A 27,589-nucleotide genomic window follows, 5' to 3' on the forward strand; every position below is an offset into this window, starting at 1 on the left:
CTTTGTGACCCCATGGACTATAGCCTACCAGGCTCATTAGTATTACTGCTAGTAAAAATATCTATATTATTATTTTGAAACAAGCACATATATATATATACATATATCAGTCTATATATATGCAAGATTTGTTTGCATTCTGATGTGAAAGAACAAATTCTAAAGTGTCATTTTTGGAAATCACATTTTTCTCTGAACTCCCCCAGACATACATAAATAAAAATCTATCTTTTCTCTTGCTAAAAAAAAAGTTTAATTTAAAAAATTAAAAATAAAGAGTCATTTTTGAGATAATCAAGGAAAACTGAACATGGACTAGGTTTAGATTATATTAAGAATTTACTAACTTTGTTGTCTGTGATAATGTCACTGGATGAAAATAAAAATATCTTTTAACTATTAGACGTACATCCTAAAGTATTTATGACTCAAATGATACATTAGGATTTTCATTGAAAATACTCCAGCCAAAAAAAAGTGGGGGGAATATATATGAAACAAGTTGGCGAAACATTGATCATTGCCGATGTGATGGGTTCATAGGAGGGAGTTCACCCTGTCATCTTTTCTCCTTTTACGTGTTTCTGAAACTCACCTTCAGAGCATCTGCAGTCCCAGGGACATCTAACCTACAGAGCCAAAGGCCAAGGCACCCTGAAGAGTGGTCAGCATGACCTGGCCACCAGCGAAGGACAAGCCTGCACCGGGTCTGCCATGGCAAGGATGCCGGCAGTGGCTGCCTCTCCATTTGAGCCCTGACTCTGCCACCATCCTCAGCTGGCACCGCTCCAAACCCAAGCCGGCAAGGCTGTGGCCTCTAGACCCAACACTGGCCACTCAAGAGCAGATAAAGGGGTTTGGAAAGTGGGCTCGAGGGGCCATAGGAAGGGGAGAAGTTCTCATAACATAATTACCAAAACAATGACTGCCTTAGTTATTACCCCAATTCAGAGGTAAGAATCAGGATCCAAAAGAGGTCTCACTAGGTTGGAAGGGATCTTTAAGTGCAACCAGAGAAGTCATGCCAGGGACCCCTGCAGAACCCCCAAAGATTCACACTCAGGTCGCACAAGCCCAGGAAGGAGGGAACCCAGCCTTCACGATGAGATGCCCAGAATGAGGCTGGACAACCATGGAGTGCAGGGCCACGGGAGTGCTCAGGAAGGTGTAGGGTGGTGTTTTCAGGCTGTATGAGCCAAGGCACTTCATCCTCAGGCTGTGTCACTCACAGTCCACGTGACCTGCTGAGCCCTGTTCTCCGAGCCTCCCTGGCCTCAGGATCTGACAGCCCTGGGTGGACAGCCCTGGTCAGCAAGGGTCCCAGAGCCACTTCCCAGCCACGGGAGCTGGAGAAGTCATCTCGAGAAAGGACCGGGGTTGAGGAGGTAAAGGCATCATGCAATCCTGCCAAATCTGTAGCGGGTAAGTCAGTGGGGCCAGAGGGCGGAGCCAGGACCAAGAGACGGGAGGTGCAAGGAAACCCACAAAGGGAGAGAAGAACTTCCCAACATGGGAGTCATCTGCCTGGGTGGGAGCAAAGGCCTGGACCACTGGGGAAGTCACACCAAGGCGGAGCTCCTACCTTTGGGGAACATGGAAGCCGCCGTCTTGGCATCTCTTAGGGGTTTGATTAGATGCTCAAAATAAAAGGAGGACAGAGCAAACATATCAGGTGCTGAAGCTCAAACATGCTCCTGAAGGAAGTGGCCTCACAGGCCAGACCTTGACATTGAACGAGACCTGGCCTGAGCCCACAGAACCCACGCAGCTGCAGGAGAAACTGCAGAGAAGACCACATCCAGCTCCTCGCTTTACAAGTGGAGGAAGCCGAACAGCTGCCTGACTGGAGAGGGCAGAACTAGGGTCTCCTTCAGGCCAGCCCCTTCCATGCCCCCCCTCCCCCACCACGAAGGGTTTGCCAACCCCCGCTCCCCTGGAAGTCCTGAGCACACAGGCTGCCGCCAGAGCTCCTGTGGAATGTGGAGGGGACAACACTCAGGAGGTGAGCCGTCGAGCACAGCTGGGGAGAGGGCGCCGGCAGCGGGCTCTGCCGGCCCGCCTGAGCGCCTTGCTGGCCCGCCGGCAGAGCCAGTAGGAGGCCGTCAGCTTTTCAAGAGCCCCTGCTTACCAGGAGCGACCAAGTGGCAAGGCGGCAGCCAGTCCCCCTCCTGGCTCCCGGCTTGATTGAGAAGTCATTTTGTCCACTCCGGAAGATTTCCGGGCCACAATAGGAGAGCAATCCTCTTCATTTAAAGCTCTTCTAATTAACCTAAAGGCAGCCGGTTGGACTTGTTTTCTCTACTCTGTGAAGCTGAACAGCGGGAAGCTTCCCCTTTCCTTTTCAATCATCTCACAGAAATAAGCTGTCAGAGGTGGAGGGGACTTTGGAGATTAGTTAAATTTCTCAGTTTACAGATGGAAAAAAACCGAGGACCAAGCCCACAGGTACAGTCCATTTCAGGCAATGTCAGGACTCATTACAACCTGAGTTTCTGACCCCCCTTTCCCACCGCCCAGTGTCCACTGTTCTTCATCCCCCACCCCACCCTACCCTCTCCTTTGCTCAAATGTCCTACTTCCAGATCTTTTCCCTGTCCTCAAAGCCCTCGCCATCCTCTTGCTAAATTTTCCATCTTCTGAGAGCAGGAGGCAGGGAAGTGACGTGGTTCTCCAGCTGTGCTCAGTGTATGGCATTTGGGTTTGCTAAAGTCAGCGAAGCTGGCTGTTCTTCTGAATCTCTCATGTTAGACCTTTGGAGCTCCCAACAGAGTAAGTCAGTGCTGTGAATGTGTTTTGTAAACTGTAAAACATCATACAAATATGTGCTCTACTATTTTAGAAGATGAAATGATACAATCCCTTTTCATGGTGCGCTCTTTCCCCTTACCTCTGTGAGACAAAGGCAGGAGTGAACTCTAATTTAGGGAAGGCAAGGGTAAAGATCTGAACTGAAGTGTCTCTTTCTCTCCTACCACACTGTGAGCCCCTTGAGGGCAGAGCCTACCTCCTGAGCTTCTTTCTTCCTCTCATTTCACCTAGGGATAGGCATCTGATAGGTGTTGAGCAAAGGTTTCCAGAATACATGGATGAACTTCACTTTAAAGTCCTCCTACTTCTAAGTAGAATTTAACTGTAGAAATCCCTCACATATATGACTCCTCATATCCACTCCCATATATGAGAAGTGCAGATGACCCTGATTACCTACCAGCACACACAAATGTATCCAGTGTACGGATGTGCCTACTGGCAAATTTCCTTACCTCCCCTTTCTTTCAAAGCACCCAATGTCTTACTGGTTCTTCCAGCATCCTTGGGGGGACAGCCCCCTCCCTGAGCCTGGGGCAGTGGAGAGCTTGGGCTCCTCTGGGTACAAGTGGTGGTGCCAGATGGGACCAGGCCCAGTGACCCCTTGTGTGAGCTCCTGGACAATCTGTGGAGGCTCTGTGATCTCCTCAGTGGTTGAGACCAAGCTCTTCTACAACTCCTTAGGGAAAATCTCATCCTCACCTTTGGTCCTGACAGTGGTCTCACCATTTCAGAAGTAGCCAGGTCCCTCCAAAGAAATTTGGATTTGGCCCCAGGGGTGACCTACAATGCCTTGGAGACTCACAATATGCTTCCAGGTGAGCCTCTTGTTAGAAAGAAGTGAGGATACCAGGTAAGAAATGTCTGCTAGAGCAAAGTTCTCTTAAGAACCCTAGATGCCCCTAACAGCAAAGTACAGGAAGGAGAGAGCAGCTTGGGTGCCCAGGGGAATCGGAACATGAACCTTGGCTCCATCCCACAGGCCCAGCTGTCCCACAGGCTGAAGGATAAGACCACGGGCTCAGAGAATACCAGAAGAGGACAGGCCCCCACCAGAGGCCCAATCCACAGCGGGTGGGTCACCAGAATCCCATCTCCCTGAACACAGGCCAGGGTCCCAAGTCATCCCCCAGCTTCGACCAGCTCCCATCACCGCACTGGTGAATGGAGACGGCAGATGGCCCTGTTGGAAAGGCGCCTGAGCAAGTCCTCCAGAGGCAGGACCAATACCCACATGACATACTCAGGCATCACCTGAGATGGGAGTCCCCACAGCTGGAGTGTCCACTGAGGCCCAGCTGACCAGGAGGGCCTCTAGTCCTAGTGTGACACTCGGCCCTTGCTGCAGGCATGCAGGTCTCTGCTCACCATTTCACCATTTAAAAAAGTGAATCCCTAGACAGGAAGGGCAAGTGAGGCCAGGGCAGACAGAGCCTGCGGCAGCTGCATGGCCAGGTAGGTGGAGTGAGAAATGTGTGCATGCTCCGTTGCTCAGTCATGTCCGACTCTTTGTGATCCCACGGACTGTAGTCCACCAGGCTCCTCTGTCCATGGGGATTCTGCCAGCAAGAATACTAGGGTGGGTAGCCATTTCCTACTCAAGGGGATCTTCCTGACCCAGGGATTGAACCAGCGTCTGATGCATTGGCAGGCAGATTCTTTACCGCTGAGCCACCTGGGAAGCCCGGAGTGAGGAATAAGTGTGTATAAACACCTAGAGGAGTGACTGTGACGGAGCAGGCACCCAGCAGTGGTAGTTCTAACTGTTACAACAGCTCTGCCAGCCTACCTCCACAATCAGCCCCAACTCACAGCACACAGGCCAAAGGCTCCAGAACAGATTCTCCCCAGGTAACCAACACATAGCAAGGTCTGTCCCTCCCTGCCTCTATCACAGACACAGGGAAAGGGGTCCACTGAAATGGGCAGGACCTAGGAGAAGAGGGAGGATTTACTGAAGCCCCAGATCTTATCTCCTGGCAGCTACTTATACATATATAGTACATAAAATACACATACAGGGAAGGCTCCACCTGTGATGCTGGGGTGAAAAGGCATGAGCTAGGGGGTCCGCAAGCTTTGATTTCTTAAACTCAGAACCAAACCTACTCGGTGGAAGGAGAACTTTAGAAAAAGAATGGAAAAATGACCCATGGAATCGATCTTTGTTCTCAAACTAGCCCAAAGTCTGGATCTTCTTTCAACGAACTCCTAGCCGCTTCCAATCAGAAGTGCTCAACAAACTCTTTCTTAAAAAGCTAGGATTTCTTGGCCAAAAAAACCCTGATGCGATTCTGAATGCCTTCTGGATGTAATTCCCTGTTTTGAGGAAAAATATGGGACAGGGGAACATCTTAAATGACACCACAGGGATATAATCAGCATAATCCAGAATATGAGTGTGTGTGTGTGTGTGTGTGTGCGTGTGTGTGTGTGTGTGTGTGTGAAACCACAGGAAAAACCACACAGACAATCATAAATCCCAAGCGGAACTTACGGACTTAAAGAAACTGAAGAGACATAGCAAACAAATGCTCTGTGCAGATCTCGTTCAGATTACAATTCAAACAAACCATTATAAAAATAAATTAATAAAATAATCCAAAAACACTGAACCCTGATGGAATATTCACTGAGGTTAAGAAGAGATTGTTACCCTTTTTAGATGTAATAATGGTGCTGTGGTAATGTTTATGCTGCTGCTGCTAAGTCGCTTCAGTCTTGTTCGACTCTGTGCGACCCCATAGACGGCAGCCCACCAGGCTCCCCCGTCCCTGGGATTCTCCAGGCAAGAACACTGGAGTGGGTTGCCATTTCCTTCTCCAATGCATGAAAGTGAAAAGTGAAAGTGAAGTCGCTCAGTCGCGTCCGACTCACAGCGACCCCATAGACTGCAGCCTACCAGGCTCCTCCGTCCATGGGATGTTCTAGGCAAGAGTACTAGAGTGGCTTGCCATTGCCTTCTCCAGTAATGTTTATATAAAGCCCTTATTTCCTTTCTTTTTCACCTCACCATGCAGCATGCCAGAGCTTAGTTTCCCGTGAACACGTGCTAAAGTCGCTTCAGTTGTGTCCAGCTCTTTGTAACCCCATGGACTGTAGCCCACCAAGCTCCTCTGTCCAGGGGATTCTCCAGGCAAGAATACAGGAGTGGGTTGCCATGCCCTCCTCCAAGGGATCTTCCCAACCCAGGAATCAAATCTGCATCTCTTACGTCTCCTGCATTGGCAGGTGGGTTCTTTACCACTAGTAGCACTTGGGAAGCCCCTTAGGTCCCCGACCAGGGATCACACCTGTGTCCCCTGCATTGGCAGCATGAAGTCTTAACCACTGGACCACCAGGAAAGTCCCCAAAGCCCTTATTTCTTAGAAATATACACCGAAACATTGATGATGAAATGTTTGAATATCTGGAAGACGCTCCCATTGAAGATGCTTTAAGCAGAGTAAGGGAGATAGATAAACTTGATCAGCTGTGAGTTGATGATGGCTGTGGCTAGGCAATGGGAACATGGCAGTTCACTAACTTATTTTCTCTACTTTTATGTATGTGTGTTTGAAATTTTCCATAATATAAAAAACTTTAAATAAAATAGACTTTCTCTCCCTAAAAAATCCATAGCTTTTTTTTTTTTTTTTTTGGACCTATGGCATCTTATCAGTCTTACCAAGGCTACAAATAGCTATATTATCAAAACTGCCCCTGTCTCCCAGGCAAGAAATGCAAAAATGGCTTCCCTCTTAGGGTGAGTTTTTGACAACATCACCATCCAGATATTGGGGTCACTTTAGCACAAACTCCATGACATGTCCTGCATGAGAATCCAGTGGCCTAACATAATCTCTAAATGATAAAGGCCCATTATTTCTAAACCTAATAATTGTATCCTTTCTTTCTGGCCTTACAAATTAATCCCAGATTTTTCTAGAGCCTGACTGTTAGCTGATATAGTATAACAAGTCTGGCTAATCTCAGACCAGAGATACTTTGCCTGACAAACCTAGTTATTCGTTCATTAACTTATCTTCGAGATATAATTATGGCAAACCTATCTTGAGAAAGGAACTCTTGGTATGGTTCTTAGGGCAGCCTCGCCTACCTTCCCACAAATGCCCAGGCTCTCTGTGCCCAGCTGCATTGGGCTCAAGATGTCTCCCTGACATATGGTCTGGAAGTGAGTGACAGCTCAGCACTGATCACTGATTTCAACGGGGTAACAAGGAGGAGCCTTATCTGGCTTGCCACAGTTTTTCACACCCCTGCACTCAGCCCCAGTCTCTGCCTGTGTAGACCACGTGCCTCATGTCATTTCTTCCTCTCTCTACCTCTCAGGGCCACCTCCCTTACTTTCCCAAGGAGACCTGGGATTCTCCTTCTTTTGAAGCCTGGCTCTGCCTCTCTACTCTTCTCACTTGACAACCCTTCTATAAGCGTTACCTACTAGAATGCTCCTCAGACCTGAGCTGCCTACGGTGTCACTCCTAGGATCCTTCCGTATTCTCCAAGAGCTCTTCAAGAGCTTTCTGATCAACCAGACTGTGAGGTGCTAGAGGCCAGGGGAGCATTGTATATACTTCCAGAACCTCCACAAAGCCCAGCACAGTGCTTGCTCTTGATACTGGCAAATATACCTTGCTTGATTGACTAAAGATCAGTTTGCAAATGTCAAAGCTCTGCAAGTCCACAGAGCTGGTGTCGATTAACCACATCGCTACTGGTCTACATGGCTTCTTTTTTTTTTTTTTTTTGGCCAGTAAACAACTTAGTCTTTTATTTGCCCAAGGCCAGCTGTTGCAGGCATTGAGGCCCCTAGACTTCCAGAAGGGATGGGGGTGGGGGAGTCACCCTGCCTCCCAGGTGCTGCCTGCCCCATCCTGCTTCCTGCAGGAGATGGGAGAGTAGAGAAAGTGTGCCCTTGCACCATCAAGTATCTCAATTGTGTGTGTGTGTCAGTCGCTCAGTCGTATCCGACTCTTGCGACCCCATGGACTGTAGCTCACCAGGCTCCTCTGTCCAAGGGATTCTCCAGGCAAGAGTACTGGAGAGGGTTGCCATTTCCTTCTCCATACATGGCTTCTTTGTGCAATTTTTTTAAGGTGCTTTCTGGAGTACTGATAAAGTTTCTCTTGAACTGGTTTGTGTACAGGTAAAAATCCCATCAACTCAGGACCTTCACTGAACATCAGCCATTCAGCCATAAAATGAACTGAATGAATGAATAACTGAAAGGTGCCCCTTCCTGCAGGAAGATGCAGCCCACACCAAGGCATAGAACTTGGAGCCTGAGACAGAGTTCAGCCTTCTCTGATCTGGCACTCCTCAGGGAAGGCACAACCTATGTAACTGCGCATGTGACCCTGGGACCAGGAGCAGAGAGCCCTGCCCTGACAGACTCTCTGATGCCCAAAGTGCCGTATCATCCAAACAGGTTAAGAGGCAGCACTATGGGTGTGGCGGACTGCTACTCACAGGGTTCTAGCCGAGCTCTTCAGCCTCAAATGGTGAAGCTGGCCCCTCGCAGGGCCCAAGCCAGCTCAGTATTAGGAAGAAAAGACTAATTCAGCCTGAGGTGACAAGGGGTAATACAGCAACAGGAAAGAGCCAGGAGTCCAGTCCCCAACAGCCTCAGTTCCATTCCCCTCTGGGGTCAATAAAATGATCTTCCCCTTACCTGGCCCTCCACCTATTTCTATTCACCATGTAATTCCCCCAAATTCACAAGCGGGCTTGAAACTATGCCAATGCTCTTTCCCAAATGCCCAGAAGCACATGCCACAGGGCTTTTTCTCCATCAATGGGCCAATCTGTTCAGCAGCATCTCAGAACAGAACATGCTAAATTTGGCATTAGGTACCTGAGACGCTGGGTGAGAGGAAGTGAAGCTATACGGATGCTGAAGGAGAGACATATCATGGAGCCGCGGCTTGGCTGAGGTGCCCAGACAAGCGAATATCAGCTGGAAGAGTAAACCCCATGTCCTAAGGACCTCCAATCCCCAGCTTTGGTGACAAATAGCCAGCTCACCCTCTGAGCTTGATAGCTATAGGACCATAGCTAAACAGGCCCGTGTATATGCACTGCCTACAGCCAAGAGCAAAATTACGTGACAGCTAAATCCAGCAGGAGCCCATGATTCCCTACCCCACAGTGGTTCATGGGTCTGCCCTGTAGTAGAACATGTAGACAGGGTAGAAATTAAATACTGAAAAGGAATATGAATAGACACTAGCCTCTTCCTGTCTCTTTGAGATGTCCAAGTCTTTCCAAATTTTCATATGCTTGCCTCTGCAACATCAGATAAACGATAAGCAGAGTAGCCTGCTTGGTTACCAGAAGGGAAATGTCGAGTTTCCCATATAGAGAACTCCCAATAACAAGCTGTTTTTCCACACAGCTATAGAGGCTTTCCCTTGGAGGGAGTGCTCAAAGCCTGAGTGAGCCTCCCTTGAGCTAAAACTCAAAGAGCAGCTCAACACGCAGCAAAATGGACAGTATTTGCAGTGCTAAGAACTGTATGCTCTACAACTGCATTACCAAAAAGGCTAACGTAAAATGGGCAAATCCCCCCTCTAAAAGGGATGGTCACAAGCTGGCTTGTCTGAGGCAGGTTTCAGGCTACCAAGCGCTTTTCATTACCGTTAATTGTCTAAGAAATGATTTCTGAGAAAACAAGCCCATGAGAGGCATAGTTGGGCAGCTGAAGAACCAAAAATTATGCTCCCTTACAGTTTATGGGACACACAGAAAAACCAAGGCAACATTTATCAGCAGACTCACGTGGACCCCAAGCACACCCCAGCTTCGCTACTCCCCGGGTCTATCTGCTGTGAAGATAACGCCTTCCATTTTATTTTGTCGTCTCTTAGGTTTCCTGAGTTTTCAGTCGACTGATTTATTATATATTGGTATTTCCTTCCACTGCATTTACTGCCACTTAATTGTTTATAGGACCATCACATGCATTTTAAACAGCTGGTTTCATAGTATTTGATCAGATATCAAATACTGTTTGTTTTGACATGTTCTGTTTAAAACATGTCACTGATTTGAGGTGGGACTCTAGATCATGAGGCAACAGAACATATTTGGTTCTAGATGATTCAACAGCATTTTTGCTTCACCCCAAAGTGTTTCACTAAACCCTGGTGAAAGCACATGACCCTGTTAGTACTGTTGAGCCTAAATAAGTGCCTTTTGGTGTCCAGTTCCCCTCCTCCAAAGATTTTAGCTACTAAATGCCTGAGGAAAGCGAATGACCAAGTTCATGGTTCAACTATTTCCACATCTTTCTGCTCCTCACAGTGACACTTATCTTTCCTGACAGCCACTCCCATTGTGCTCTTTCCTCGGCCCAACACAATGGACACAGGCAGATAGCAGCAGGCAGGGAGGACGTTTTCCATCCCATTGCTCCCCAGTGCAGAGGGACCAGGCTGAGGTTACATAAGCCCCTCCTTAGCCCAGCATTGGGGTGAAGAGAATTTGGGGTTCGTGACGAAGTCACGGTCTGCAGGCCCGGACTGACCCTGTGCTCAGCATCGTGCTTTATACTAAGGCAGGGCGGCTATAAAGGGAGGGCCGCGTCCCGCGACCACCCTCCCTCATGCCACCTCCTCAAACCATCTGGGTTCAAAGTGCGGCCGGACGTCCGACCTCGCTGTCCAGACTAGACCGCAGGGTCGTGGGCCCCAACACTGGCCTCCGCCTCAGGCTACACACTCCCGTGCCCTCCTGCCCCCGCCCCAGGGAGCTGTGCCGCGCGCTTACCTGCCCGGGCCACCCCCAGGCCCGGGGCCTGGACCCGCTGGTCCGGCGGTCGCCCGCGCCCCGCCGGTCGCCGGGAGCTGTCCTCCGCCTGCCAGTGCTGAAGGCGGCTTCCCGGCACCGGGGCCCGGGCCGGGGCCGGAGCCTCCGGGCGGCAGCGGCCCGTCGCCAGCGCCGCCCTCCAGGCTGGCCTCGTTGCCCATGGCGGGCAGGCGGGCGGGCGGGGTCGGGGTCGCACTGGGCCCGGGCCGGCGGCTCCCGGGCGACTCTCACACGCTCCGCTCCGCCGCCGCCGCCGCCGCCATCTCCCAGCTCGGCTAGCGCCGCCGCCTGCCACTGCGCATGCGCGGCTCGCGTGCCCCTCTCTGCACACGCCCCCCCCCGCCGCCACCTCCACGCGTGCGCGCGCTCCCGCCGGCCTCTGAAGACTTTAGTCCACGAGCCTGAAGCTGGATCGCCGGGATACAGCCGCCGGCGCCGGCGCATGCGCCCTCCGAGGCCGACGCGGCCGGCGGGTACTACCAGGCGTGTGCCGCGAGGGTTGGTAGGAGCGTCCCGCCTAACCAGGATTGGAGGGACATGGACAACGAGATGGGTCCGTGGGGGCGTCACTCCGTGCCCTGTCCTGGAGTCAGTGGCGCTTTATGACTCGGGGAACTTGGGCGTGGGAGCTCTCATTTGGGTAACTTCCACGTCCCAGCTTTTGGCAGACTTTGTGGGAACTGGCCTCAGAGAGGGGACGCCGAGTGTGGCATTAAAGGATGTTTAAGATTTGGAAACGCTAATGAACGAAGAGTTTTCAGAGGCGCAATGTCATGGAAGGATGGAGATTTTAAAGGATGCTGAGATATGGGGCTGGTTATGAGGAGTCGGACACGACTGAGCGACTTCACTTTCACTTTTCACTTTCATGAAATGGCAACCCACTCCAGTGTTCTTGCCTGGAGAATCCCAGGGACGGGGGAGCCTGGTGGGCTGTCGTCTATGGGGTCGCACAGAGTCAGACACGACTGAAGAGACTTAGCAGCAGCAGCAGCATGAGGTTCTCAAAGGCTAGCTGGGGAGTGAAGACGTTATACAAGTGGCACGGTGCAACCATCTGGGATTCAGGTCCAGGCTTAGTCCCGGGAGATGGGAACCTCAAAAAGTGTCCCTGGGAAAGGTGGACGGTGTGTCAGGGTTGGCCTGAAGCCAGATGGAATGCTGCCTCAGTAGGCCCTGGAACAGTGACCTTGGGGATGGGTAGTGGGGAGAGTTGATACTTCTTGGAAATTTTGAACTGTGGTTCCCATGGACTGTCAGATGAAGGACTGCAGGCTGCCTCTGCATGGACCTGAGAGCTTACCAATTACTTTTCCCGTACCTCACTTTTACAGACTTCAGTGTTTGCATACTACTCTGACTTCTCGCTTCTCACACAAACCTGGGTTTTCCTGAGGGAGATTATTTCTTAAAAGATATTCCAAACTATTCCTGGCTTCATAAATCACAGCTGTGTAGAGGAACTTAAGTAAACTTGGACCTATTTTACAAACTCATCTAATTCTCCTAATGATGGAAGTGAAAAGTGAAAGTGTTAGTTGCTCAGTCATGTCCAACTCTTTGTGACCCATGGACTGTAGCGTGCCAGGCTCCTCTGCCCATAGGATTCTCCAGGCAAGAATACTGGAGTGGGTTGCCATACCCCACTTCATCCCCTTCTCCAGGGGATCTTCCCAACCCAAGGACTGAACCCCGGTCTCCTGCTTTGCAGGCAGATTCTTTACTGTCTGAACCACCAGGGAAACCTAATGATGGAGAATATATCAAATGGGATGTCAGCAGTTCTAACCTGACCTGGAATAATCCAGGGATCCCTATGAACTGATAACCAGATGGACAGACCTTAGCTGGGCCTTCCCACGCACACTGATCCGCTCCCTATGACCTCTCAGATGGAGTTTCCATGAAGCCTGGATTGCTGACTTGACTACCTGACTCTGACTGCCTGGAATAACGAGAGCCTCTCTGCCCATGTTATGATGATCTTCACTGTGTTTCCTCCTATGTTTCAATCATCTTTGTGTCTGGTGAGTATGTGTATCTAGGCTCCTCAAGGATCCACACCTCAGCCCTGCCACTTCCCAGATGGGACCTTGGCAACTGACTTAAACTCACCAAGCCTCCATGTCCTAACCTGCAAAGTTATAATACTAGCCCCCTCTAATGTGAGGGATTGTGAGAGTGGAGTGGCTGATACAAATAAAACACAAGAACAAGGGCCTGGTGTACACATAACCAAATTTATTATTAGTTGTTTCTCTGGTGGATGGTCTGGGATTTGGAGATTTTGTGCCACACCTTTTCTCCCGGGGAAGAACATGAACACAGGCACTATGAGCAGGCCAGTGACCTGACCTTGGTCTGACCCAGGCCCTTCCGGCTTCACAGACACAAGTCAGTGTGGGCTAGACTGCTTGAAAGTAGGGGAGAAAAGGATGTTTGTTTTTGTAAAAGCCATAAGAGCTATGGCTTCCCATAGATTTAAATCAACGTGCCCCTGGTTCCAGTGGGGGTAATTAGCCCTACCTGGGCAGTGGACCTGGGGAGTTGCCCTCGTCAGAGTCAATTGTTGGCTGTTAGCAGACCTCCAGGGTCTCTGCTACCTTGGTAACAAAGAACACAGTGCAGTGGAGACCTGGAAGTGTGAGTTAGTGGTTCCCCTGTCCTCCTTTCCAACTGTCAATCTCACTTCCTCCGAGAAACATCCGCAGGAACACGCCTGCTGTGTCCACATCCATCCCTCACATTTGGCCCAGGGACTCCTGCTGACCAAGGGATGGCGCTGGTCTCTGGTGGTTTGGGGCTCTGACTCAGTCTCTGGTTTTTATTCACTGTTCCAGGAGTTGTTTCCTTCCTTCTGACTTAGTAGGGGCTCTTCAAGAGCAGGATATTGTCTGGCTTGTCCTATTCCCTGGGCTGGCCTTCAGCAGGGCTTCGGGGTTGCTGGTTGGGCTGAGTTCTCTAGGCAGCTCCGGGCATTTCTCTCACTGGCACTTCCAAGGGCTTCACCAACCACCAGGCTAAAAGGACCCCAGAGGGACCTTTGAATTTAGCTCCTGCATCACTGCGCATGGGTTATTCACTTCATGAATAACAGGGACGGTGCTGAGGTTGCGCCCAAAGTGTCTCCTGCTGGAGGAGTCATAGATGAGCTACCTATACTAACTAGAAGAATTCACTAGGTTTGACTTCATGACAAGTGAATGCACAAATCTCTAAGTTTATACAAACCAGCAGTTGGGATGTCTGGTACCATTTCCTCCTGGGTTCAGCTGCTGCCCAGCCAGAGACAGGATGGACCTGGAGCCCCTACAGAAGTTTCCAAGCCCCCTAAACTTCACTTGCCAAAGGTATTTTCTTCCCACTTCGATGTGACATATGACCCACAGCAGTCGTTTTGGAGAAAGCCCAGATGGGAGGAGAATCAGTCTACATGCCAAAATAGAACTGATGGATGGACACACGTCCACTGACTTCTCCAGCCTGTTCTCTCAAACACTCATAAAAGACCAGAAGGAAAATGTAACTGGGGGAAAAAAACATCTATCCAGGTAGAAAAAGGCCTATTCAGAGCCAGCTTGCTGCTGGAGTTTGTGGAAATGATTAGTCATTGGGAGGCAAATCTTGAAAGCATGAAGAGATGCAAAGCCTTGGGACCTGCACCTGGATGCCAGCTGGGCCATGGGTGAGGCACCATGCAGGCGAGCCTAGGCACAGGAGGGGCAGTGTGCAAACTCTGAGGCTTTCCTGCTTCCCCACAGAGCCCAGTTTACCCCAGGCCGCTACTTTCAGCATGGTGACCTCCACAGGGAGGCTCAGGAGTCAAAGATGAAGATGCTGACAGTGGTGACAAGGAATGACAAACTTTGCCAGCAAGAAGGGGAGGCAGAGAGCATGGAGGTGGGAGGGAATGAGGATGGATGGCTGAGGACAGTTCTGGATGGCATGGTGCCACAGGCTGTGGACTGTCCCTGAAAGACTGGGAGAGCCAGCTCCCAGGGTCTCCTGACCTCTCTGCTCTTCTGTTTTGTTGTAGTGCTGCTGAGGCCTGTCTCACCTCCCAGGGAGAAGCCACTCAGGAAACTGGATCCCTGTCTGCATTCCTCCACCGGGATGGAAAAACAGAACTGAAGAGGAAGGAAGGAAGGAAGCACGAAGAAACAGAAGGTTTCCCTCCTGGCTGAGGTTTGTCAGCACCACCCACCAACACGAGCAATAAGGCAGCTCCCCAAGCAAGCGGCAGGCTGATATGAGGCTACAAATGAGAAACTCGATGGATCTGTGTCCTGCTCAGCAGCCCATCCGGGCTGGCCAGGACACTTTTGCTTGTGTACTAGGTTCTTCAGATGAGCCATGCCTTTGGTAGAGTAGGAAAAGGGAGCAAAACTGAAAGGTATAGAACTTGCTGGAGGCCTTGTCTGCCTAATTCCTTTCCTGTTGCACTATGCGAATCTTTACTTGCATTCTGTGAAAAGATCCAGGGGAAAAAAAAATGATCAGAAATGTTTATCACCAACCTAGCCCCACCGCCCATGCAGTGCTCCCAAGAAAGCTCATTAAGCTCCATTGCTATTAGAGTTATGTGCTTCCAAAGGCTTGTTGTGACAAGAAAAAAATAACGAAGACATGCTTTCTCCAAGTTGTAAGTGCCCAAGTCAAAACACGCTGCTTTTCCTTGTCCCTCTGCCTTCCCTCAGACAAGCCTCCAGGCTGGCTTTGTGGATCTCATTCATGCATACCCGCATACTCATCCTCCTTCAGCCAGTGCCAAGCCAGTATTTACTCAGTACCAGGCCCAGTGAAGACTAAGGGACCTTCCCTCAAGGAGTTCAGTTTGCAGAATGGGAGAGACAAGCACATAAACGGTTTCCTGTAAACTATAGAAAATACTATCTCAATCCCCATTGCAATCCTTCCCACTAGGATTCTAGTTTCCATGGAGTTGCCTCCACCTACCTCTGTCCCACAGGTGAGGAGGTAAAGGGTGGGGAACAGACCCAGGTGGCAAGTCATGTCTCTATGCCCTCTCCTGATGAGCCCATGTGCCTAGTCCAAGCAACAGAGGTTCAGACATGACTTGGACAGGACACTTCACGGGAAAGGGACAGTTAGCTCAGCCCCTTCATCAGACTCAGTTCCACAGTCTTCAGGGAAGTCTTTTAAAGGGAACCCTATCTCGTGAGACTCTGTGGCTCTCCTACTGCAAATCCAAGCCCATTACTGAGAATTACCCTTTACCACCAGGGATTTCATGGGACATAGCTATGCTCTGCACTGAGCTTTGCCTTTTCCTGGTCAGAGTGGATTAACATAGGGTTGGTTTGTCCAGGAAGCTTTCAGGAGTCACTGGAACAGTTCCTGCCTTCCAGGAAAAATAGAAAAGTGCAGGTCAGTGAAACAAAACCCTTTTGACAAGTAGAAAGGTCCACAGTCCCTTAGGCCTCTTCCAGGATGGATGATTTCAATTTCACTAAATTCAATGTAGTTAAATTTAAATTTCAGTTCAGTTTGGCACTTTCGAGCCCTAGGACAAAGACAGCATCACACTAGGCCCCAGGGATGCAGCAGAAACTAAGACCGTTGAGCCCACACTACCCTCACTGAAGCTGCAGTCTCCAAGTCTGGCCTTTGCCTGCTGCTCAAACCAGGCCCTGATTCTGGAGGCCCTGACGGCTGGCCCTCTGTGCAGGGACTGCTGGTATCCCCTGTAGCCCTGAGTGTGGCCAAAGCAGACTCGACCAGGCGAGGGCTGAAGTCACATGCAGGTCTCCCCAGATTCTGGGGTGGGGAGCAGCAGGTGTCAGTTGTACAGAAGCATCTGGGTTACCACCGCTAGTTATGTACTGATAACTCCCCCAGTTGGCAGACCCGGCATGGGCATCAGCTCTCCCAGGTGGTAGCCTTTCTGACCAGAAGCTAATAATGCAGTCTGAGGAATTCCTAGTAAGGCTGAACAAGAGACAGCCTCCACTTGCCACTGAGCCTTCCCTCCCCCAGTCTCTGCTCATTTCAACCAAGCCCTCCCCCTCAGCCCCAGATCTGCTCCAGATATCTTCCTGGGGCTCACGGGGTAACTGTGTCCCTCTCTTAGCCCTACCTGGCCCAAGGCCTCTCTGAGGAGAGACCTGGGACACAGGGCTGGCCTCGGGAGGCACAGTGGCTGCTGAGTCAGAGCCACTGGGGTCACAGCGCATGCTCCTCCATCTCTCATTTGCACTCTAATCGCTGTAGTGGACATAGGGATGCAGAGCTGGCCTCCCCATTACACACATGTACACCTTGTGCTCCTCAAACAAGAGGAGGACTCCACCCTCTTCCGCATCCACCAAGCCCAGGCACGTGTTCCCTGAGGGCGAGTGCATTCAGGACCAAGCTGGTCCTCTCCCCCAGGCACACCCAGGGACAAGCTGCTGCCACCTCCCACAGGACCTCCCCACCCCTGCCATTGTGGGCTGGAGCCAGCCCCTTTCCTCACCTTTCTTTCTCCTGACCTTGTGCAACAGAGGTGCCAAGGGAAATAGGGTGTGATCCCTGAAAAAGGAGCAGACTGACTCGGCCCAATTCCCAGCCATTTTGGCAAATCCCAAACCTGGGCTTTGCCCTCTATGACCTGGGGCTGCAACGCCACGAGGAGGACACAAGACAAGAGTACCCTCGGGGTTAGGCCCTACCTATCGCCTTAGCCCTCCTCAAGACCTCAGTCCAGTCCCTGGCCGTCTTGGCGCAGCCCTAGGCGGGTTTCCACCCTCCCACAGCCAGCTTCTCCCAGCTCCCAGACTCTCCCAGGACCAGCTGTGACTTAACCCCGCCCACAGTCTGTTTGCCCATTGCTGTCAGGCTTACTCCAGCCTGTGGCGCCACCTCCTGGGAGCCAGTGGACACTGTCCCTCCTCTTTGGCCCAGAGGGCCTGGCAGTTGGCTCTCTGCGGGGCTTACACGGGACCCACCTAAATCACTACCAAGGTCGAGAGCTGCCCCTCCGACCGCCCAGAAACCACCCAGGGACACCTCCTGGACACACGGAGTCTTCACAGGGACACAAATAGACCAACTTCGCCCCATCTCAGCTGTGATTCTAGGGTCACCACCACCGAAACTGAGGGCAGAGCAGGTAGCGAGGGCCCCAGTGGCCAGGCCTCCATCTGCCTGCAGGTGCAGGAGTGCCCCACTCCCAGCGGATGGAAACCCTCACTTTGAATCTCTTGCCTACCTTCTCTGGGTCTGCTAGCCTCCTCATAAGGAAAAGGGGGCCCCTATCTCCTGGGGTGAGGGGACGGGGCTTCAGATAATTTGTTGCTGCTCTACCATAGGAACAAAATTTTCCAATCTGGGGGGAAAAAAAAAAACCCTACTTAGAATTGAATCTGTTTTGCACTGGCCACGGTACCTGGACCTTGCCTTCAAGATGGTGGATTGAGAAGGGAAGCATAGCAGGAAGTGTTAGCTTAAAAACTTTAACTGGTCTGTATTTTTAAGATACAGTAATAGAGAGAAATGAAGCGCACCTTTGAAAGCTGAGTGGGGCCTGAGTGGGGCTTTCCATGCTTTAGAGGAGCCAGAGAAAGGTCTCTTGTAGACTTTTCTGCCTGTGAGGAGCAAGGTGAGTCACGGGGAGCCTCCAATCCTCACCAAAGTGGTGATGTTCTAGACAAGGCTGGCTCTTAGGAGCTCTTAGACACCCTAGTATTCTGCAGCCAATGCCAGGACCCAGGCCTGGCCTGAGGCACTGCCTTTACACCGGGAGAGATGGAAGAGTCTTCTAGCCTTGCTTAGATTCCCTGCCCTTTCTAGAGACAGATGCACTGGGGGTGACTTGTTATCCCGACTCCACCCCACGGTTCCCAGGATTTCTCAGAATCCCTTGGAGACCAGCACCGTCCTATCTCACAGATGGGGAAGCCAGGCCTGACGGATCCTGGGAACTTGCCCTGGGTCAGAGGCAGAGGGGAAGGCAGATTTCTGTAGGTCAGACAGCTCCCTCTCCCTTACTATATCCTTTTTTTTTCCTGCCTCTGCCCTACACCACCCGCTCTAGCTTGAAAAAAAAATGTGAGTAGATGGTCCCTGTCCCCACCAAGGTGAAGCCACAGAGATCTGGCAGGAGTACGGTGGGGTAGGGCCCCGCCAGGCCAAGATCAGACATCCCTAAAGGAGAGAAAGGCAGGGCTGAGGCAGGAGAAACTTGTGGGTTCTCCAGTGCCCACCCCACTATCTTACTGTTCTTGGCTGAAACCAGAAATCCCTTTCCTCGAGTTCAAGAGTGAGTCCACTTAATCCAGTGGCTTTAGGTTAAACATTAAGCAGAACTTCCTGAGGCCAAGAGAGCAAAGGGCAGGGTCATTTCCTAGGTCCCTGCTGCTGGGTCCTGGGGTGAGGTATATGTGTGTCTGAACTCTTTCCTGGGGACAGCTTTTCCTGGAATTTATCAGTGTGGTATTTAGTATGAGGCACTGGTGGCTCAGAAGGTAAAGAATCTGCCTGCAGTGCAGGAGACCTGGGTTTAGTCCCTGAGTTGGGAAGATCCCCTGGAGAAGGAAATGGCAACCCACTCCAGTATTCTTGCCTGGACAGTTCCATGGATGGAGGAGCCTGGCGGGCTACATTCCCTAGGGTCACAGAGTCGGACACGACTGAGCAACTAACACTTTCACTTTCCTCCTCCAAGTAGTTGTCTGACCTTCAACTCCCTGCTCTGGGACTGAGTTCTAGCTGCAACATACGACCAGTCTCAGCACTGGGTCTTGAAGGTTCTGAGCAGAGCAGCAGCCTGGGGGCTGTAGGTGGTGAGGGCCCTGTGGCGGTGGGAGTGAGCCCAGAAGGGGCACCAGTTGTTCCGTGACCAATGGCCCCTGATCCTGCCTCTGAAGACACAGCTGCTGTATCCCCTGCCTCCCACGCCTTAGGCAGTGTCCTCAGACAACCCGGCCCTTCCTGGGCACTAAGTCATACTAAGCGTACCCAGCTGGCCTGTCCACCCCTGGCAGGGCACTTAGGGGGCAGACCCCCAGGAACTATAACCATAGGCCCAAAGAGGGCAGAACAGCCTGACCAGAAACCACCCTCCCCTTCTCCCCACTCAAGGCCAAGGCCAAACTGCCTGGAGACTCCCTGGGAGGTTTGGCCAGCCTCAACTCCACAAGGTGGTGGGCAAGGGGCCCAGCCTGATAGACCCCTGCCTGGGACCCACTCTGGGGCAGACCTCCTCTATAAGACCTCTTGCACCATCCTCCCCTCCCACCCAGTCTCACTGGGTTTTCCTGCCTATTCTTCCCCCCACCCAACTACAGATGAGGAAACTGACGCACAAGCTATGTCTCCGCTGGTTTAGGCAGAGGAGGTGCTAGGGAGGGCTCACTCGTTGCCAAAACTCCCAGTGCCAACCACCACCCCTCTCAGAAGCACAGAAATGGTAAGGATGTGAAGGCTATCTGGACAGCTGCTCAAAGGTCACCTCGGAGTGGGCCTAGCCGGGCCCCCTCTTTGCCTCTGCCACATGGACTCCAGTCCCACCCTACACTCAAGTCGTGTAGGGGCCAGGGAAATAGATGCTTGGAGGCAACGGCATTGTAATAAAGACACTGCTTTTATTTAGTTCGATATGTTTCTATACAGAATGCAGAAAACACATCTTAAAATCATATAGAAGGAAATAAAAACACGTCAGTGGTTGGTGAACACTTGAATGTGAGATTGGCTCTCTGTCTCACAGAGTCCAAAGACCATAGCCGGCCAGGCGCTCAGGGGAGGAGGCTGCCTGCAAGGGCATTGTTGCTGTTGTTATTCTGTTCACTGCCCCACTGCCTCCTGTTGCCATGGCAACAGGCCATTCTGGGCCAGCCACGTCTCTGCGTGGCAATGCCCAATGGTGGGGTTGCTAGGGGCAACGGAGCTTATTTGGAAGGCCTTTCAAAGCCCTCACCTGGAACACTGGAAATTGTTTATTTTTTGGCGAGGTCATCAAAAAAAAAATCATCCCACCAGGTCAGATCCAGCTTGTGCTCCTGACTCTGGGGCACTGGGGGAACTCCAGCTTGGATCAGGACATGGAGGCACAAGGGCCAGTCACCACAGGTCCAATGAGCCCTCACTACAGGCTCCAGCCACCAGGGGCACCGCTCACCCCACCGGCGGGCCAGGCAGGAGAAAGAGGCTGGGCCCTGTTGGAGGAGGTGCAAAGGGGAACACCCTCCAGAGAAGGGCAGGGTGAAGACCCCTCCACTCTGACCATCCCTCCCGTCCTGAGGCAGCACACGCGAATCCTCTGCAAAACGGTCAATATGGCTTAGAAGTGGCTGCTTGATGTGCACAGGGAGCCTGGGTCCACCCACCTGCCCTTGATCACAGAAGGGACACATTATTGCAAAAGGCATTCCTCCCTAAAAGGTACCCAGACATCAAGAAGTCCTGCTCAAAACAGTTTCTTCCAAAGGAGGAGAATCAAAGCTGAGTGGGTGCCCCTGAGTCACGGGACAGAGATGCGGATGGATGGACGGACGTTCTGCTAAAAAAGGCAAAAGGAGCCCCAGTGTAATTCTGGAATTTAAACCATTAGGAAAAGAAGGGGGGGAAAAAAATCAAAATGAGCAAAGCTGTCAGTCCCATGGAATCAACACTAAGAGCTTGTACAAACTGCTGTTAAGCATCACCGTTTTTAATCTTTTTTTTTAATAAAACAATTTGAGGCTGTATAAAAACTTTAGTAAAAAATTAGCTTTGAGAGCCCACAGATTTTTTTACTATGAACTATTGCTGGCACTCCTCCCCAGCCACCAGACCTTGCCCAGCTGTTCAGGCCCGAGGCCTGGGACTGGAGCGCCAGAGAAGAGGGGTGACGTGGGTCAGGGTGGGGCTGTGGACTATTGGGACAAAGTGGCCAGGGTCAAGTGAGGAAAGAGCATCACATGACATAAAAATATTGCATCTTCACCAAAATGTCCCCCACTGAGTGTTTCAGAAACCATGATATTCCTTGGGGCAGGTGGGGGTGGGGGGAGAAAAAAAACCACACACAGAAGAAGGATAAAAGAAAACAGATTGATGTGGTCGAGTTCCTCGACCTCCCCAGCCGTCCCCACGAGCAGCTGGCCCACCCTGGAGCACCTAGGTTGGGGGCCACGGCCACCGCTGCCTCTCAGAGTCCCCTTTCCATGGAAATGAAGACCCCTTGGTGGTGGGCCACTAGCGTGCATGGGGTGGGGGGTGTGGATGTCCTTGGCCTAAGAGGCCCCCTCCAGCTTCCAGCCCCTGGCAACGGTGGGACAGCAAGCCCAGCACCAGGGCCCTGGCCCCTGAGCCAGGGCCAGGAGGCCCCCAGGCGGGCTCTCTGGGGTATCAGAGCAACCAAGTTTACGTAGTGTGAAAAAATAGGATTCCTTTGATAAAAAATACTGTCCCTTGGTCTTCTCTAAGTTTGAAACACCCTGGGAGCTTATTTTTAGCAAAGCAATTTCCCATACCCACCCCCAAATGATACATACAAGTTTAGGTAAACAGCAGATTAAATGTAAAAACTTAACCTTAACATCTGAAAGTCCTTTGAATTTAATCTTTAGCTACTGTTTTCCATGTTACATCCTGCAGCTAGACACACGTGAATAGAAAAAAACAGTACAGTTAGTGTTAAAGGCAAAACGCAGAGAGCCGCCGGGAGGCCGCCCAGCACTGCCTGCGAGTTCATTCACGGTTCCTCGCTCCCTCCATCTACCTCTACTCCAAACGGTGCTTTCAGAGCCAGCCAGCCTTCAAAAAACGCAGCGAAGGATTTTCTATGAACAAACAAGAAGCTGTTAGGCAAAAATTAAAAGGAAAAAAAAATGTCCCCAAAGTCTCTCCAGCGGCTTTGGGGTTTAGGAGGACCGGAGAGGGCGGGCTTGTCCAGGCCCCGTGTGTGTATCCGTGTGTGCTAGGTCAGGTGTCGGCTCCCAGTGGGCGCTGGTCTGCAGGCCACCGGCCTCCACAGACAACACCGTGTTGTCTCCAGGGCCCTGCCCTACCCCTACCTCCACCCAGGCGCTTGTGGGTTAAGGGGGCACGTAGGGAGGGGGCGACCGGTAGGGGGTCATGTTCTTGGGCCGGGAGCCCTTGCCCTCCATGGGGGCTGTGAAGGGCGGCGGGGGCTGGTAGGGCGGCGCGCTGGGATCCTCATCCCGCAGGGGCGCATACTCTCCCACGGTGTCCTGGTTCAGGGGAGTGGTCTCGGGCACGCTCTGGTTGGGGTACTCGGGAGGGGGGAGGGGGGCTTTCTCCTCCTGCAGGATCAGCGGCATGCTGGAGGAGGGCGGGGGCTTGGAGTCGTCCAGCTCGTCCGCAAAGATGATGGGCACCCCCTTCTTGATGAAGGTGGCTTGGTCCTCCAGGGTGAGCTTGCCCTTCCGCTTCTTGCGGTAGCAGATCATGGCAATGATGCCCGCGATGAGCAGGATGGCCGCCACCACCACGGCCGGGATGACCGTGTGCAAGTACACATCGTCCTCGCTGCTCTTCTCGGGGTCCCGGTCTGGCACCTCCGTGGCTGGTGCCTCCGAGGGCACCCTCATGGGCGGCGCCACTGGGACAAACTGGAGATGCCGGCAGCTGCCAGAGCCCGTCACTGTGATGCTCATGGCCTGGAAGTCAGGCTCCAGTGCGTTGACGAAGGCGCCTCGAGGCTTCCCGTCATCCTCAGCGATCCTCCGGCTCAGCGCCGTGATCTGCTCCTTGGGGCAGGGCTCCAGGGGCAGGGTATTGTTGGTCCACTCCACCACAATGGAGCCCCGGGTGATGTTCTGCAGGGTGATGGTACTGCAGTTGCGGTCCCCGAAGGCAAAGGCCAGCTTCTTCACCAGGGCAATCTTCTTGTGAATGTCGTTCGTCACGGCTGCAGGGTCACCTGTCAACTTAGCCTTGAAGCGTGCAGGAGCCTTGTCCCCTTGCGGGCGCCTGTGGACATGAATCTCAAAGGCGTCCACCGCCGACAGGCCCCCCTTGTCCGTGGCGTGCATGAAGTACTCGTGCTTGCCCACGTGGCTGCTGTCTGGCAGGCCATACATGAGCTGGCTGTTGCTGTTGAACTGCACCCACGACTTCTCGCCTACCAGCTGCTGCTCCCGAAGCTTCAGGGTCAACTTCAGCTTATCAGTGGTGGTGTCCTCATTGTCGTAGAAGGTATCCGATGGGATCTTTACCTCAAAGTAGGTGCCGACCCAGGCGTCCACCCTGTCGATGTGGTTCTTGAGCTCTGGACGCTGGTTGGGTTCCCCTCCATGGGGTACCCCGCTGGTGGTGGTGCGGATGCGCGTCGGCGGGGAGGCGGTTTCCAGTCTGGTGATGGGTGCCTTGGTGGTGACCCGGGGCACCGGTCGGGATGTCCGCGGCTTCTTGGTTGGCCTTCGAGTAGTGGTGGTAGAGGAGTCAGTAGAAGGTGTGGCTGGTCTGGGCGTGGACACTCGTGGCTTCTTGGTGGTCGTCGTAGGAGGGGTGATGACTGCTGTGGGCTCCACGTAACCAGGAATGGTCATTGTTGGGCGGATCTGGCTGGGAACTGTGGTGCCAGCTTCTGACACCCGAGTGGGCTGGATGGGGCCAAGGGTTGGGGTCTGAATAATGGCACCTCGAGTCCGAATGGTGACTGTGGGCTTCCCGGGAACAGGGTCCCTGACCGGAGGAGCCATGGTCTCTGTTGGAGGAGCAATGGCTGGAGACGTGGGGGTGGGCACAATTCTGGACGGTGGCTCCTGGATGGCCGTGGTGGGGGGCCCAATGGCCGTGACAGGCGTGGGCGTGGCATGGATCTGCCTCCGGATGCGTTTGGGCAGAGGGGGTTTCTTGTTGGCGATGTGCCAGCCCACCACAGGGTAGCCGAGCTGCGCAGACATGGCGCCCTCCCTGGCAGGGACCTCCACACCACGAATGTCAGGCACACTGTTCTGGTTCAGGGCGCAGCCCAGCTTCCAGGAGAGCAGGGCCCCGTTCTCCACCACCTTCTTTGCGTTGCCTGGGCCTGCCATGAAAGCCGACATGTCAAACAGTCTGTTGTTCACCACGGGTACCAGCTTCATGTTGTGCGGCTCAACTTCAGAGAAGCCCCGCATCCGGCGCAGCAGGTCGATCCTTTGCTTTGGGGTCATCTTGGTGAGGTCAGCGTCCAGAATGACTGTCAGGACGGTCACAGGCTCATCAGCAGCACAGACCGAGGACACCACCTCGCCGGGGTCCGGTGAGGCCGCCCGCAGCGACTGCGGCTCGCTGTGGTCTTCAGGGTAGACCTCGATAGAGAACACGCTGGAAGTCTGGGGGACGTGGCTCCCGTTGGCCCCCAGTCGTGCAGCGCTGACTGAAATGTAATGCACCCCCTTATCGGTGTCAAGGGGGAGACCCTCCAGGGTGTGGCTCTGCGGGTCCCAGTGCAGCCAGGATGGTAAGGCCTCCTTCCCCGCGGCTGATACCTACGAGAGACATCAGTGTGAGTTAGTCGCTACGCTCACTGCATAACGTGACCACAACAGTTAACAGGGGCCTAGCCTGTGGGGCAGGCCTGAGGTACAATTCAGAATTCCTGTTGGAGGAACCACCTCCGCTTCACCTGTCACAAAAGACTGGGGCCGCCAGATGGGCTAGTGTGGAAGGCCAATGACTCGCCCGAGAGTCACACAGTGGGGCAGTGCTGGCACAGGACTGGTGCCACAGAGCTCAAGAATGTTGCAGTGACATGCCTGCCACCTACTCACCCACTCTGCCTGCCCCAAGCCCGAGGCTCTCCCTCCTCAGCACTCCTTTCCACCCTCACCTCAGACTTCTCCCCGGCCCTCCACAGACAACACAACTTTGCGCACGCCCTACGCTTGGCCTGGAGTGCCTTTCCTGCCCAGAAGCAGAAATACTGCGGGGTGCAGGGACAGCTCAGTGCCCCCAAGTGACTTATTTTACAAATACCACACTACATTCCAGTGCGGTGGGGCACATCTGGTTAGCTGTAGCTGATGTCCCCATTAACCCTGCTTTTCGAATCTCAAGCAAAACTGCAATGCCCAGAGAGGGAGGAATGGAAACAATGGCTCTAAGAAGAGTGTTTACCAAAGGCATCCCAAGGACCTCTGGTCTCTCTGAGAGAGAGTTCAGTAGTCCGCTTCATTTGGGAAATACACGGAGCTCACCTCTGCCCTTGGAAGACTGGAGCACAGAAGCAGGCCTCAGGAACTCATCCCCTTTTCCACCCAGCAGCACCTCCCAGACTTATTTCAGGGCCGAAGTCCTCTTCCACCGTGACGTGACTGGTGATACGTAAAGCCCCCCAAGGGAATGCCACCATAAAAACTTCCACTGTCAGCTGACGAGAGGGAAATGAGACTCAGCTCTTGTCCAGGCCCTACCTCTGACTCCTCTCACCTTTGGGAAATACCCGCTCCTGCCCCCCGTGCAAGAAAGGGGGGACCTACTCTCTGGTCTGCCTCGAGGCACTCAGCTCCACTGTCCTGTCCGTCCAGTGCAGAGACACGCTGGCCAACAGACGGAATGTCTCACTGCCAGCCTCAGCCCAGGGACTGCCCTTCATGGTCACTGCTGCTCAGGAGAGGGACACCCTAACAGGCTTCCCTCCCTGTGGCAGGAAGGCCAGAGCTATGTCTGCTGGGTTCCCCAGGGGCCCTGGTTCCTCAGGCTTCCTCCTCCTAATTAGCCAAGTGGCTAAATGATTGGGGAGGAGACCCTGAACTTGTACCTACTCTTCCCAGCTGGGCTCTAGGTACACGTTCATGCGGCACGCCATTCCATCAGCCTTATCAGAGACCCGAAGTTTACCCCACTTCTAAAGAGATTTCCCACCTCCAGCAAACAAGCCATGAGAAGACATGTAACATTATCAGAACTTGTCCTTCACTGACTACTCTCTGAACCACTGAGTTCACCAAGGGTCTGTGAACACATTCCACCTAATTAATGTACCATCGAGAATCACCCATCTCATCGCTCACCATGCACTGCAAACACAACCAATATTGGAAATATATTTTACTGTATACAGTTATATACAGTAAAATATATACTGTATAACTGTATAGTTATTTTACTGTAAACACGGGTGTCTTCAAATCCATGGAAAATACTAAATATATTCTTCCCTTACAATCTTTTTAACTACAAAAATACTTATTACAACTGCTTTCACTGAAAAACCTGTGCTTTAAAATTTTTCAGTTCATGTATGCTAAATACAAAAACTGCCACATCCACGTATAAACATGTCAAGCAAAGGCTGAACCATCCAGATTTGCGAAAAATGTGAAGCAAAGGTGTAAGGCCAAATGGAGTAGTCAAGGGACCATGACATGTTTCCCAGGGGTGGCGCAGGGACTGCGGTGCTGAGAGGAAGACAGTGGGTGGGCCAGGGTGTAGAGCCAGCTCTCCAGCCACCGACGGCCACTTCTCTTAAGCCCACTCCATGCCAGTGACCACCACTGGATGAGAGCACACCTGCAGGACAGAAAAAGGAGAAAGGGAGGCCAGAACGGAGCTCTGGGTGAGGTCAGCCAAGCAGAAGCCGCCTGTAGAGAAGATGCAACAGGGGCAAGAGACCAGCAGAGGCTCCAGGTGGCTGCCAAGTGGCCTGCCTCAGTGGTCGGGCAGTTAGGCCTGCGCCCAGCCCTGCGGGTTCCAGCAGTACAGACGAGCAAGCAGTCCCAGTGCTTTTTCAAGCCCGTCTCGGTTATGTAAGGGCGGCCTATGACAGAGAAGGGTGCCCACCTCCTCAAGCCGCCCTGCCTGCTCGCTTCTTGTTCTGTGGACCCCAAGAGCCACAGTTCTGCTGTCAGACATTTCCAAGGAATAAACCCAGGTTAGCCAAGATTCTCCACACGCCCAGTCTTCTTTAAACTATGCCAAGTTAACATTTTAACATGTTAATAATGTGTTAACATAAATAACAAACATTAAAGAAAACCCCAGGTTTTACCAAAAAGCAAGTTATAATGCTCAATCTCAAACTGGGCAATGGAAGAGCAG

At 52.3% G+C, this 27,589-nt stretch overlaps 2 protein-coding genes and 1 long non-coding RNA gene across 10 annotated transcripts in view; 1 reads left to right on the forward strand and 2 right to left on the reverse strand.

The window, feature by feature from the left end:
* The window catches only part of BSN (bassoon presynaptic cytomatrix protein), a 79,802-nt gene extending 68,896 nt beyond the window's left edge, over window positions 1-10,906 (reverse strand). For all 4 annotated transcript variants that reach the window (XM_086367979.1, XM_086367980.1, XM_086367981.1 and 1 more), the window contains exon 1: window positions 10,577-10,906. In XM_086367979.1, coding sequence (XP_086224105.1) covers window positions 10,577-10,776 — 200 coding nt within the window. In that variant the 5' untranslated portion in view covers window positions 10,777-10,906. The remainder of the gene's footprint in view (window positions 1-10,576) is intronic.
* Window positions 10,907-10,996: 90 nt separating this feature from the next.
* LOC147348506 (uncharacterized) lies at window positions 10,997-20,206 on the forward strand. 2 transcript variants are annotated; one of them, XR_015151657.1, is made up of 4 exons: window positions 10,997-11,168; window positions 12,508-12,642; window positions 14,652-14,800; window positions 19,903-20,206. It is a non-coding gene; the product is annotated as an uncharacterized LOC147348506 (long non-coding RNA). The 2 variants fall into 2 exon arrangements; XR_015151656.1 differs by having other exon boundaries at window positions 11,025-11,255.
* DAG1 (dystroglycan 1) overlaps window positions 20,180-27,589 on the reverse strand; it is a 48,681-nt gene continuing 41,271 nt past the window's right edge. For all 4 annotated transcript variants that reach the window (XM_086367994.1, XM_086367995.1, XM_086367997.1 and 1 more), the window contains one exon: window positions 20,180-25,038. In XM_086367994.1, coding sequence (XP_086224120.1) covers window positions 22,636-25,038 — 2,403 coding nt within the window. In that variant the 3' untranslated portion in view covers window positions 20,180-22,635. The remainder of the gene's footprint in view (window positions 25,039-27,589) is intronic.

This window comes from Bos grunniens, chromosome 22, assembly GCF_055505025.1.
Source record: "Bos grunniens cultivar Pamir isolate PY7600 chromosome 22, Bosgru_T2T1.0, whole genome shotgun sequence".
Classification (NCBI taxonomy): Eukaryota; Metazoa; Chordata; class Mammalia; order Artiodactyla; family Bovidae; genus Bos; species Bos grunniens.